This window comes from Lytechinus pictus, chromosome 7, assembly GCF_037042905.1.
Source record: "Lytechinus pictus isolate F3 Inbred chromosome 7, Lp3.0, whole genome shotgun sequence".
Lineage (NCBI taxonomy): Eukaryota > Metazoa > Echinodermata > Echinoidea > Temnopleuroida > Toxopneustidae > Lytechinus > Lytechinus pictus.
In genome coordinates this window covers 45,220,958-45,235,026 of record NC_087251.1, presented here as the reverse complement: position 1 = coordinate 45,235,026, position 14,069 = coordinate 45,220,958, and the positions used below count along the sequence as shown (strand labels likewise).

At 36.3% G+C, this 14,069-nt stretch overlaps 1 protein-coding gene across 2 annotated transcripts in view; it reads left to right on the top strand.

The window, feature by feature from the left end:
* Window positions 1-12,920, top strand: part of LOC129264152 (A-kinase anchor protein 6-like) — a 38,634-nt gene extending 25,714 nt beyond the window's left edge. For both annotated transcript variants that reach the window (XM_064102858.1, XM_064102859.1), the window contains exons 6-8: window positions 4,386-4,548; window positions 9,386-9,582; window positions 10,929-12,920. In XM_064102858.1, the coding sequence (XP_063958928.1) occupies window positions 4,386-4,548; window positions 9,386-9,582; window positions 10,929-11,124 (556 nt within the window). In that variant the 3' untranslated portion in view covers window positions 11,125-12,920. The remainder of the gene's footprint in view (window positions 1-4,385; window positions 4,549-9,385; window positions 9,583-10,928) is intronic.
* The last annotated feature ends 1,149 nt before the right edge of the window (window positions 12,921-14,069 follow it).

Sequence of the window (14,069 nt, the reverse complement as noted above, 5' to 3'; positions counted from 1 at the left end):
CTCTTTCATGTACTCCAATACATAAATGGTCAAATTGACATGAGGGTTATCAAGTATTACTTAACATTTGTAACAACTTGTCAAAAGGACCAGCACACCTCTCAAGAATTCTGGATTTCAAGAAAAGGGTACATAATTTTAAGGGGATCGATGTTATCAGTGCATTTTTAAGTTCAAACTGCATTCGTAAAAATATAGGAGACTTGGCTTTCCCCATTTCTAGACATTTCAAATGTGATTATTTCACGCTTTTATATAAATTTCCAGACCTAGCTCTTTTTCTTCAAACCACTTGATATGATATTGCATTTCATTTCACTGGACAAAGGATTTTGTCATTCTTTTGGTATAAACAGATTTTCCACAATATTATCATTTTAACTCAGATTCCCTCTGGTGTCTCAAGATTTTTTTTCCAAGTAGTCATACCAGGGTGGTTGTTAATAGCTTGGATGTTGAATAACATATGATGAGGATTGTAGATTGATGTCTTGTCTGCAGTATGGTTATACCCGGAAGGGGAGAGGGACCTGGTAGAACTAGGGCAGTATTTATTGTTACGTGAACAGATTTCTTCTTTCTAGGTTTTCTCTTGGGAGTCGTTTACAGCTACAAACAAGATTCTTCCTTGTTTATGTATTGTCTTTATGGCTTATGTTATAATGATGATGATACTGTGGGAACACATTATAAGCCTAGAAGAGAGAGAGAGAAAGAATGTGGAGTGAGAAAGAATGTTTTTAGTGATATTAGAGGTGTTTCCATGGCATATGAAGTGAGACCATATGAAATTATTATGATAGAGTGATTCGCTCAATCACCTTTTTGGAGGAGGGGTGATAGATAATCATGACATTGGAAGGCTTTTTTTCATGGAATATACCAGAAAAGTTTCACTTGATACGGCCAATGTAGCACTCATCTTTGATTTGTGCAATATTACCCCTAACTCTTGGAATATCTCTCATATAATCTCTGGTATACCATTCTGAGGTAGGCTCAGCTAGCCAATATCATGTAACTTATTGCTTATGTCAGTCTGTGTCCCGTAACGTAAAGCTTAGCAATCATCGAAGAACACTTCACAATTGATTTCATTGACTGCAATGTACAATTGAAGGACAAGTCCACCCCAACAAAAAGTTGATTCATATAAAAAGAGAAAAATCCAACATGCATAACAGCGAAAATTTCATCAAAATCGGTTGTAAAATATGAAAGTTATGACATTTAAACTAAAGTTTTGCTTAATTTCACAAAAACAGTTATACAATGTATGCACATCCTGGTCGGTATCCAAATAAGGAGACTGATGACATCATCCACTCACTATTTCTTTTGTATTTTATTATATGAAATATGAAATATTCTAACTTTCTCCTCATTGTCAAGTGAAACAACGATTAATTCCTCCCTGAAATTGTGGAACTAGCATAGTTTAATACTATATGGTTCAGTCAAGGTGGTCCTTATATTGTCAAATTTGTAAAAAATGGAATATTGTATAATTCAAACTATAAAAAACAAAAGAAATAGTGAGTGAGGGATATCATAACTGTCTCGTTTGCATGTCTCTGAATTGTGCTTATCACTGTTTTGTGGAAAATAAGCGAAACTTTAGAATGTCATAACTTTCTTATTTCACATCCAATTTCGATGAAATTTTCAGCATTAAGCTAGTTTGATTTATTTATTCAAATCAACATTTTTCTGGGGTGGACTTGACCTTCAATTGTGGAAATCAAGTGTACGATTAATCGCTATTAGAGCTTGGTGTTACGGGACCCAGGAGTCGGTCTCGCCGATGAGACTGGAGCATATTATAAGTGACCGTTGCAATCAAGCATTAAAAAAAGAGTCTCTTTGAGCCTGGGTGTCGTCCTGAAAGTATTGACCTACGAATCAAACGAGATCTTGATCAATATCACCTGACAGGTATAACCTCAAAATTGATTACCCAAGATGGTATCTCAAACTTAACAAAAAAAAATGAAATGAAATTTTATTAACACAACTACTGTATGGAATACTTCTCCATTTAGGCAAGCACTAATGTACAGTATACCTTCAATATATATCACCTGGATAACCTCAAAATTGATTACCCAAGATGGTATCTTAAATTAAACCCCCCAAAAAAGGAATTTCATTAACACAGCTACTGTATGGAATATTTCTCCAATTTGATCAAGCACTAATGTATGCCTTCGTCAAACACAAAATATTCTTAATTGAATTATTCTGCTCGCTTGGTTTCTTTGCTCTTAGCCAAAGTACCTAAATTAGAGCCTGGAGTATTGAAGCTAAATATATCAAATTCAATTTAAAGACATGTCTGATGTTATTTCCGGTACCAGGATGCGGTATGAACTATGAAATGAAAACATGATTCCTTAACCTTTAGATATGAATTCCTATACAAATTTGCTACTTCAAAACACTCTAAACTTACATTGATTTTCCTGTGCCATTTTAATTATTCAAGTGATTGATGGCATTTGTAATTAACTTTTAGTTTAGCTTGGGAAGAAAACAAAAATATGTAACTTATTCTACTTCCTGCTTTCTGAAAGCATAATTGCACCATTATTCATAGACATTGTGTTTGTACAACATTGTTTGAAGTTTGATTGGGGGAATAGGTAGTAAAGCAATCTGCCTAGAAAAGGAAATGTTTGTTGAAATGAGTACAAACTTCAAAGTTGACTAATAAAATGTGTACACTGGCACAGCATGTTGAAACCGGTTTTGGGGAGAAATAGAAGAGTAGTTCAAATGTCCCCATTTTAAGATTTTGCTGAATCCCCCTAAATTGCCTGTCAAAATTCAAGTGATGAAAATGTACATCCTAAAGCTGTTATGATGTGGATGATATGACATATACCGCGTTCTCACTTAGCCCCAGCTCGCGGATCAGACTCGCCTCGCGAGTCAGCCTCGGCTCGCCGTGGGGTCTTCTCTCTCGCGTTCACATTTAGCCCCAGCTAGCGGAACAGACTTGCCTCGCGGGTCTGCTCCGCCAATTATCCACAATCCTCCGCGATAAATATGTAAACCATGATGTAAACAAACTCTGGCATGCGCTTGCCTTGAAAATTAACGACTGAAAACTGCATAAAATCGAGTGTACTCTGGACGGAATGCGTGCGTAGAAAAACAAAACTCTAATAAAGCGGCAGTTCACAATCAATTGCCGGGGTAGACTCGGCTTTCCGTCCACACTGCAAGAAAATTGCCCTGTCTCCCCCAGCTCGCTGGTCTGATCCTACCTTTTTGCTGGGACAGAAAAGGCGAATCAGACTCGTCTCGCGGGGCTGAAAATTTCCGTTCACATTGGGGGAAAAAGGCGAGTTAGAAATTTGTTTTGCTAAACCTTCTGGTCCGGGTTCAAGCCGGGTTTTCCTTCCGGGCCTCAACGTTACGTAGCACAAAGCAATAGCAATCAACATATAATTTTTTTACGATTGATTGCATTTAATACAGGGACTACAATATTAATCAAGTAAATCAAGAATGCAATTAATTGCTAACCTTTGTGTTACAGGCCCCTGGAACCTATAAAGCTGTCAGCTTCCCGCAAGAAGGGACTTATCAACATTTTCTTTAAAGAATTTTTTTTATTGCTGAAATGGAAAAAGCATGTCAGGAACTTTCTTCGTGTACCATTCTTTAACCTAAATGTGACGTCATTATGACGTAATAAGCAAAAACATGCCAATGTGGTTTACGCATAGATGCGCCCATTTTCTTATTAAACTGGATTGCGTCTTTCGTTCCCAGAAAAAAACCAGTTCTTTGTACAATGAGCTCACGCACATAGACCTTTTCGCGCTAGCGGCCTTTTTCTGGGAACTGGATTTCGCATTAGCGACTTTTTTCTGGGAACTTGATCAGTGGATTGAGTATTTTCCTTCCCGGAAAAGGGGTGTACGGAATTCATTCTCAACATTAGAAAGCATCTAGATTGTTTTAAATAAAGTCACAAAATATCAATTAAGAAAAAATCTTTCTTTGTCAGAAAGTTTGAGAATTTGGAAAGAAAATGATAATACACTAGCTGCTAAAAGCACAGTAATAAAGTCCCTTCTTGCGGGAAGCCGACAAAGTGTTCATGAATACATAATTTATATAGCAGTTAGTCTATTAATGTATAAAATGGTATCTTTTGAATTGTCATTGATTTCTTTAATTTAATTATCTCTTTTTAGATGGTATACAGGCAAATGTATAGATGACTGAAAATATTAGGTAAAAAATATTAATTTGTTTATATTCATACCAATCCTTTTGCAGTACTGGGTGTGTTTCCAGCCTGTTCAAGGCTGTCATAGATGTTTGACAGCAACGCTGATTTCATCCTCCCATGTCTTTCATTTTCTGCCCAGGTTCTCACCATCATGTACCAGCAACAGCTCGTCGCTGAGCTCAAGCCCCGAGTTTGAAGTACTCTATAACGAGCTCTCTGATTGGTTGAATGACATGCACCTGGCCGTGTCAGACAGCGCTGATATGCGAGTCTCCGAACATCATAAGCAGCACATGTGCAAGGTAAAGATACTTGAATCCATGTATTAAATCTCATCCATTTACATCCACCCATTTCCAGAATGCTAAAAATATCTGTTCTATTTGCAGAGTTTGACCTAACATTTCTCATTTTAAGCTTAAAAGTGGATCTGTAATCAAGTCTTGGTGCATCATGCTGCAATAAATATATACAATTAATGCGCTTTTTGTTATCAGGATCAAAATGCTATCATTATTGGTTTTGGTTGGCAGTTGCATATATATTAATGCCATGGCATTTTGAATGGTTCCATGATACATTTGCTCTGGCAACAAATGGAAAATCTGCATGATAAGCCAAACATAAAACCTAACTTTCAAAACTAGATAAATGCTTTATCTTTACATTATTTTGAACCTTGAAGAAGTACTCTCCCAAAAAGCGTACACGCTGTCCTGGAGAGGGTTGTGCTGTGTCAGGTGCTGCCAGTGCTTCAGGTGATGTGGTGATCCTGTGGTGGTATTCTTGGTGCACTATATACAGTGTGCTAGGTGCAGTGTGCGGGTGGTGCGTGTGTGTCCCTCTTACAGCATCTTAAGGGGAGGGGGAGGCAACATTTGCTGAATGATAGGCAATGTTGCTCCCCGGAAGCCAGCTATAGAGGTCGAAGTTACAGCAGCGTTTGGGAGAGTATTCCAAATACGGATGGTTCATGGGAACATACTGTACATGTAGAAGTTCACTCTACAAAAAGGCTGGGTGTACTTGAGCTGAATAAATCAAACTCTTTTAAAATCCAAACTCTAACCCCATGCCCCCTGAAAATATCAAGATTGGAGCAAATGTTGCAGGAACATATGTCGTGTCACTGTTTTGCATTGATGGTAGATTTACGAGAAATAGCAATTATTGTTACATGGGAACAATAAGCCTTTCTTTTTCTGCAGGTGTTATGCACTACAGGGAATGGGAGAATTTTTGCATAGTTTAAAAAAAGAACTCAACAATGCCTAATTATCATTTTAATAAAAGGATCACATATTTTTAAAACAAATTATTATAAAATCTTAAAAGCAATGCTTGGAGTTTTCAAACATGAAATTTCTTCTCTTTTCTTGCACTGAAATAAAATATCGAAATGGAGAAATTGCTAGAGGCTACTTATTTCTGTCACCAAATTTAAAACAGAATGACATGTACTGATGTACATTTATTTTGATTAACACTTGTGTTATCTTATAATAGGGAAGTTGTGCTATTGAATTTTGAATGTCATTTGTACATTACGAGGAGGAAAAATGATTATTATTTTGATACTATTTGGTTCGCTCTGAATGCTGCGGAAAAAAAAGTTAGTTTGATTTTCCATTTCATTGGTTCAACAAACAACACATTTTTCTTTCATATCAAATATGACATTATTAAAAGGTGTTTTTCAGTTCTAGTTGATTTGTTTCATAAAAAACAAATTCTTTGTTTTAATCATACATTCCTTTTGGGGGGGGGGATTTTTGTGGGGGGGGGGTGGGGGCAGATGATTAGGCAAAACAATATATCCAGAGTTCTGTCTGTGCATGGTATATATGATTTCCATATATTTGCTGGGAAAGAATTTGTTATAATGATTACAGGGACAGGGTGTAATTGCACTTCAGGTCAGATGATAAGGTGGTGATAGATAAAGCGGAAATCTCATCTCCATACCGGTATCAGCTTCCCTCTTCCTTGTATGCAATATTTGGCTTACATGTTCTCAATATGCATTCCGTGTGCGTTAGGTCACCGTGTTCAAATTCAGTTCAGTTCCCTCAGTTCAAATTCCTATGTTGCCAGTGAACTTGAAAATAGAAAACCATATAAAAAATCTAGTCTATTTTTCAGACTTTATAATATGTACATCTACAGTACCTAGTTTTGTTAAAATTTCCTTTTTCTAGGTCTTCAGGGAATAATTTTGGTGGTATCACGTTGCAGTTTGCTCCACATTTTTTAAACACTGAGCAAAAAAACTTAGGACTGAATTTAGAGCTTTTTCCTTAATGACCAAGAGTGTTTATCAATTTTGGTTTAATAGCAAAATTATTGTCTAGTCTTTGCAAGTAATTTCATATTGTGTTTTCCTGAAGTTTTGAAGTGTATGTTAATTGACTAAATGCTTTGAACATTTTCAGAGGTTTTTTTTTTGTAATCTTTTTAATTTCACACCAATGAATAACAATAGATTTTGATGTGAAGATTTAAAATCATTTCAAATCACTCTTTGAAGACTACATTTAGGAACATTGATATTTTTCATATTTTTACAATGCTCCATGCTGATGAACGTGGTGTCTTAAACCCGGGTACAAACTAGTCTGAAATATGAGACCAAGAATGAAATTCCCTTTCATGTTACAGGGCCGTTCATTAGGCTGATTGAAATAGATACCAAGTATGTAGCTTGCAATCTCATCTGGATGGTTATGAAGCCGCAAATGTATTTATACCCCCGCAGTTGGATTAATCATTATTAGCTGTTAGAGAGGGGACTGGGGGAGCCTTCCTCAAAAATATTGACTTGAGTGATGAAATTATTTTGGATGCTGCCTGGAGAGTGTCAAACTCAGATGTAATATGTCATGACGAGGGGGAGGGGTTAAGCAAGACAATGTTCTTGATAAAACTCATAAACAGTCTTTTAAAAATTTATTTTAAGCTCCTTTATAAAAATGATGTGGACCAAGACTTTGTCCTCTCTCATCCGTATACACTGTTGACATTTCTTTTGCACTTTGCAGTCATGACGAAAAATGTACATGTATGCATAACATGATTTCTTTTACAAATTGTGCATACCATTTATCTCATTTTATATTATCTAACTATTACTTATCTCTTTTGACGTCAACGCTGAAGAAAGTTGGTTGGGTGAGGGTTGAAGGATTGTTGAGTAATAATGTTAATACATATAGACTATTGAATATGTGAAGTACTTATGAATATCAAATATTTTATAAAATCCATCATATGACAGATAATAACCAATTTGAAAGAGGGTTCACAGTGAATTTCAACTTTCAAGGGTGCATGCCCCCATAGGCCTCTACGTATTAGGAGAGGGGGCCTATGAAGCCCCACCATCCCTTATGAACAAGCCCATTAATTTACCTTACGTACCATCATATAAGCGTGGTTAAGCAGTTAACCTTTTCTATCAGCAACCTCCACATGTTTAAGCACTCCCTGCCCTTTAATTTGCCTTTTCGCCTGAAGGTATGGGATGTTCATCTATGTACATGTAGCTGGCAGAAACAAATCATGCCACGTATATATTTGAACAGGCCATGTCTTTCGAGTGTTTATACTCCGATGGGACAGTATGTAGACAAGTGCAAGGATTATATATCAGGCATGTTCCAAGTTTTAAGGAAAGATGTGCGTTGCTCGGATTAATAAGAGGATTATGCCTATCGAAAAAGGACAATGTATTTAATATTTGATAATACTTGATAACAAAATGTGATGGCCCATCGTGAGGTAAGCATGTGGATATAATGTCAAATTTGTGTGTATTAGATTAATTTTAAAGTTCATAGAAATATGAACTTCATGAATATCATTACCAAAAAATAAAAATATGAGATATAATTTTTATATTTCATTTTGGTTTTAGTGACATTTAGTGAACTCATTAGAAAAGTTTTCAAGGAATATTTTTTGTCCTGTCAGTGAATGTCTATTAAAAAATATAAAATTGATAAGTTATATGAGACACCTGTACAGTTAAAATTAATATTTTTCAATGTAGTTTCCATCCCCTGCTGATACTTAAGTTCACAGAACTTGAAATTATATTTAGAAAGTGAAAGATCATTTTGAAATTTTCATTATACTTTATTACCATAAAAAAATGCATGTGGTTTATATTGTAAACCAACATCAGCTTCCCCTTTTTATGTGCTGTGAAATTCTGTTAATAATAATGGGGTTTGATTCTACTGGTAGATGTAATTTTATATTGCATGGTAGGTTAAGAATAACTGTAACAACATGTATATTATACATTCTGCAATATAGGCTTATAGTATACATGTATAGTACCTAAAGGCCCTTTGATTCATTCAGTGTTTTCTGCTGCAGTAGAGGGATATATACAGGATATAGTTTAGGGAATTATATCCGTTTGTCTAGACCGAGTACTTCTCGAAAACCGTGATTGGTGATATTAATCTGAACCGTCTCTAAATGGTAGGGTGTTGTCCTGATATGAACTTTTTAGTCTACTTTATTGAATAATCTTCCAATAAATGACTTACATTGTTGTAAGAAGACAATGGAGATTGATGCTTGCATTGTTTCAGCATGGATTATAATTAGTACATACTATAAAAGAAACTATACAATGTGGTTCTACTGCTTGTACATGGATATACTTTTTCTTTCTGTTGTCAATTAATCATTCTTTCCATATATGATGTTTCAGGGGGAAACTTCCATGAAGTTTTGTGCTGTTATGTTTGCACAGATGTTGAATATAGCCAGTGTGAGGGTTCATTACAATTTACACGATCATGTGTCATGTACTCACTGTTTTATTACAATATCTTTAATCCACCAAAGAGGTGTGCCATAATGTTGTACAAACAAGGTATAATGTGTTTGGTCCTCTGTTGATGATTCTTGAAGCGCACTTTCTTCGCATCCCTATGGTCTGAGCACGTACCACAATATTGCCAGTAGGATGCATTTTTTATTACATTCATGCAAAATATAGTTTCTGCCGCATATAGTATAACATGCACTGTCCATATACCTCAACGATCATAATTATTGTCAGATATCAATCAATCATTAATGATATTTTGATTTTATTTCTTTTTTTTTTTGTTCTCCTTGTAGGGCTATGAGCAGGAGCTGCAGCTGAGGGAGGTGAGCAGGAGCAAGCTACAGAGGAAAGGGATCCAGCTCATGGCCTCCAAACCCAGGATTGCCGATGATATCAGCACCAAGCTAGAGTCTCTCAACCAGCAGTGGCTCGCACTGCAACAGCACATCGCACCGAGCCCACTCCTGGCACGCAAGGCTAACACTTCAAGGTAATATGCCTCTCTAGAAGATCCTTCAAAGGGGGCATGATCTGCAGATCATTTCATCAATATTTTTCATCTGACAAGTTGTAAATGATAAATGATAATAATAGAGGACTTATATGGCGCACGTATCCACCTTGTTAGGTGCTCAAGGGGCTCCTTCATTATCCCGGCTAAGCTAGTCTACTGATTCCGGTGCTCACAGCTTTTTGAGGAAGTACTTCCTGCTGGTACCCATTTACCTCCCCTGGGTTGAGTGCAGCACAATGTTGGTGAATTTCTTGCTGAAGGAAAACACGCCTTGGCTTGGAATCGAACCCACGTCCCTCAGATTGAAAGATGAGAGTCTTAACCACTAGACCATGACACGCCCACAAAGTTGTCAGATCTGACATCTTTCCTTGATTTTCATTGGCTAACAATCACTGTTATTATGGTAACTGTCAGATAAAATAGGACTTTTCGGACGAAACGTTCAACAAGTCCTTTCATGAAACTCTCCCTTGACCAACACCATGTACGGTCTCTCATTGACCGTCTTAAAAATGTACCTTTTTGAGATAACTATTAATAGTACAGAGAATAGATTAGCGTATGAATTTATTTGTACAGAGGAATTAAAAATGTTTTTGGAAAGGACTTGTTTTGCAACTTGGTAACATATTCACTGCAGTAAAGATGTATTGAGTAGTTACATAGCATATTGTGATTAAGTGGGTCTATATTACAAGACTACAATGCTGAGAATGTTGCATTATGGGTTAGAAGCCTGACCAGATTTGAGTAGTAAGGACTTGAGGTGATGCTATAATACAAGGCTGATTGTTCTATTGGCTTTAAAGTGCATCTGTGTTGTATATGGGTAATGTGGATATAGGATGTGTATTTGACCTTGCAGGTTGAACGGTCATTGTGCTCTAATTTATGAATGATACTGACTTTGGGGGATTGACCTCTGTGCATTGTAAAGTCTTCAGAAGAATTATACTTCATTTAAAACTAAGCTTGAATGGTAACTTCCACTTAAAGCATAAAAACAACAACACAGAGAGAGAAAGTGAGAAAGACAGACCAAAACAATACGGTTTATAAGGAAATGAGCTAGTCGACAGTATCGATAGAAAGTCATTGTTATTGCATACAATATAATGCAACCGAGACTCTGATTGAAATAACACTTGTTTTAATTCGTCCAGCTTTTATAACGGTAAGTACGTACATGTACAGTATATGAAGTTTCACATTAGAAGCTCCTTGTGTGAGGATTGATCTTTTAAGAGGCTGGGTGGGAATAACCTATGTAAAGCTACATTGTAAAGCGTTGTTTACATTCCTTCGTTCTTCCTCGACAGGAGTCCAGCTGCATGTGTATTTGGCAGCGCGGAGCAGGCCATGAGCATGGCGTTGGAGGTCGAGGATGTGATCGGTCAGCTGAGGACATGGTTGACGCAGATCGAAGGGAGATTGTTTGAGACGGACGGTGATATGTCGGACGTCAGCCAGCTGGAAACAAGACTAAGATCTCTTCAGGTTAGTGGTCTTATATGATAATAATTTTTTATCTTATTTCATTTATTTGTTTTGTTTTTTCTAATCAGGGTAGCTTTTTCAACAATATTCTTGTTTCCCAAACAGCCCTAAGACATAACAAAACAAAACATGAAAACATAACATAACAGATCCATATTAACATTTCAATACAAACTATTCACTTATGAAATAAATTGTGATATGAATGTAGATGAATGAATATAAGGCCAGTAAAGGAATATGTTGAAAGTATGATTGTATTTTTTTTTTTTCTCATTATTAAGTGAGCTGTGATATAGTGAAGAAATATATTCATACTGTCAACAAAATATTTTGAAGGTTTATTTTTTTATTCTCATCACAATCTCCTGAACTGATTTCCAAAACCAATTCACGTCCTGCAATCTTGTTGCTATGGGAATGCTCTCATGGGGGGTCAAATGTTTCACATGAAATTTGAAACTGCAATGTAGGCTAATGTACTTAACTTCTGAGTAGCATTCCTAATGTGCACAAACTATTGTACTTCTGGGTAAAGATCACTTCTCAAAGGCTGGTCATATCCTCACCTACGCTTAAACCAGTTTAACGAGGCAAAGCGGTCTTGAAAACCACGTCACAAGGTTTGCAAGACCACGTAAGATCACTTCCAAGGCTGCTTCAAGCGTTCCTATACACATTAAACTGGTTTCCACTAAACTGGTTTTTTTTTTACTGAACTGGTTTAAGAAAGAAGATGAGAACAAGGTCCTAATGTACGTGTAATGGGTTAGTATCATTGACCTTGAAAGTGACATCATTTAAACATATACTGTTGATAAGAGGGTAAAATAATCTACTGGTCCTTGAAAACTTTAGTACAGGAACAGAGGGATTGTTCCCATTGGCCCGAATTCACAAAGGTGGTTTTTAAAACCATCGGTTAAACCCATGGTATATGCAGATTTCCTGTATAAATTACGCTTATTTACCGCGTATATTAAAAAATGTCCACTGTTTTAACAGTAAGCTCATTAATTCAAAACAGTGGACTCATAAATAAAATAGCATACTTAACCATGGCAACAGGCATCAATTTTGCGCACTGTGACCAAAGCACGCATCAGCATTGGACACTTTTCAGTATACGCGGCAAATTAAGCGTAATTGATACAGAAAATCTGCATTAACCATGGGTTCAACCGGTGGTTTTCAACACCACCTTTGTGAATTCGGGCCATTATGTTTGGAGGCTTGGTCAGAATACACAACCTTAAGACTATATCATTGCAGTTATCAATCCAACCTACAAATTTGTCTGATGAAATTAGAATATGTTTTTCAGTTTATTTTCAAAACATCAGGAAACGATACTTAGTTTATAACAAAAACATGTTGTGGAGGAAATGTGTAGTATTGAAGATGCATATCTTTGGATGTGTATAAATTTCCCAGTGTAACTGAAATTGAAATTAAGATGCTGTCAAACAATTTGTTATTACACTTATATGCTTGAACTTCCTTTTTTTTAATTTCATCGAATCAAATTTTTGTTCTCTATCTGTGAATGCAGCAGTTATTGTGCTTGATTTTAGTTACTAGTCATTCCTCAGTTCATGATGAATGATGCATTTAATTTCTATGAATGGATATAATGTTTTCATGTTGACGATTTCTATAATTATCATGAAAATGGCTATTTATTCTCTGGTAGGATTGGGGTAATGTAGAACTTTTATATTGATAAAAATGGTTATTAACTCTTACCCGTTCAGCGTGTCCAAAATCGTTCATATATGAACGATCCAAATGTAACACGAAACTAAATCTTGAGTTGAATAGCCATGTATTATCGTAAATAGCCGAATGACATATCATTCTCTTCGGCTATTTCCAAGCTTTCGGATGGTACACCATATATGGAAATAGCCGGAATACTTCGGAAACGATCGGCAAATACCTCAACCCCGAACCCCTCCAAAAGGTCATTCTCGGCAAGCGGTAGTAAATTCACACACTACGCGCCTGTATGTGCGACGACTGTACGGGTTTCGGTGAGACATAAGCATCATCTATCGTAAAAATTTATGCTCAAATCATCAAATATGGCCATGAAACTGGGATTATTGTCAAGTAATGACACCAATTTACCATCGGATGACATCGACTATGGAAATAATGCCCCAGATTTGTCAAATTCAAGCGAAGATTTGAGTGATTGTTTCACTAGCAGTAGTGACGATGATGATAACTCTTCAGTAAGTTCAGCTTCACGTGACGGGACAGACGTGTTGTCTTCAAAACGGCCTAAAATCACGTAAGTAAATCGTTATATTTTATTGAAAAAAGCTATACAAATTATTCGAAATGTATTTTAAATCTTAGATTTATGATCTTTTGGCAATATTCCTGGCCAAATTGTAGAAAATTGTTGTTTTTGTTTGTTTACATTCGAATGTGTCAACCCGGAAGTGGGGCTTTTGCATCAGCCAACAGCTGTTTTTGTGTACGATCGATCGGAATATTCAGTACGTCTAGAATGATCTGAAACCCGTTTTTTCTTTATTTTGGAACTTATTTCGAGGTCATAAGTGACATGATTCCGCTAAGTAAACATTTATTTTCATATTAGACCCACTATTCCAGATTTTTTTTAAATGTCTGACAGCAAATTATGTCATTTCTTCACTGTGTTCATGATGCATAGATCAGATTGCTGTATCACAGTAAATGCCATATCACGGTCCCATATGTAGTATATTGTGTAAGTTATGGTCAGAGTAACCACGGCGCTAAAGCAGTATCGTATTTTGAATTTCACCAAACGAAATTCCACCCAAATTACAGAAATTCCTGAATTTCTCATTCCCAATCACTTTCATAAATTGAACTTAACTCGGACATTGGGAAGAATCAAATCTGAGGTTGTTTCAGACATGTCAGAGTCTCAGACTACGGTACCGTAGTTGTTGCTCTTCATTCTT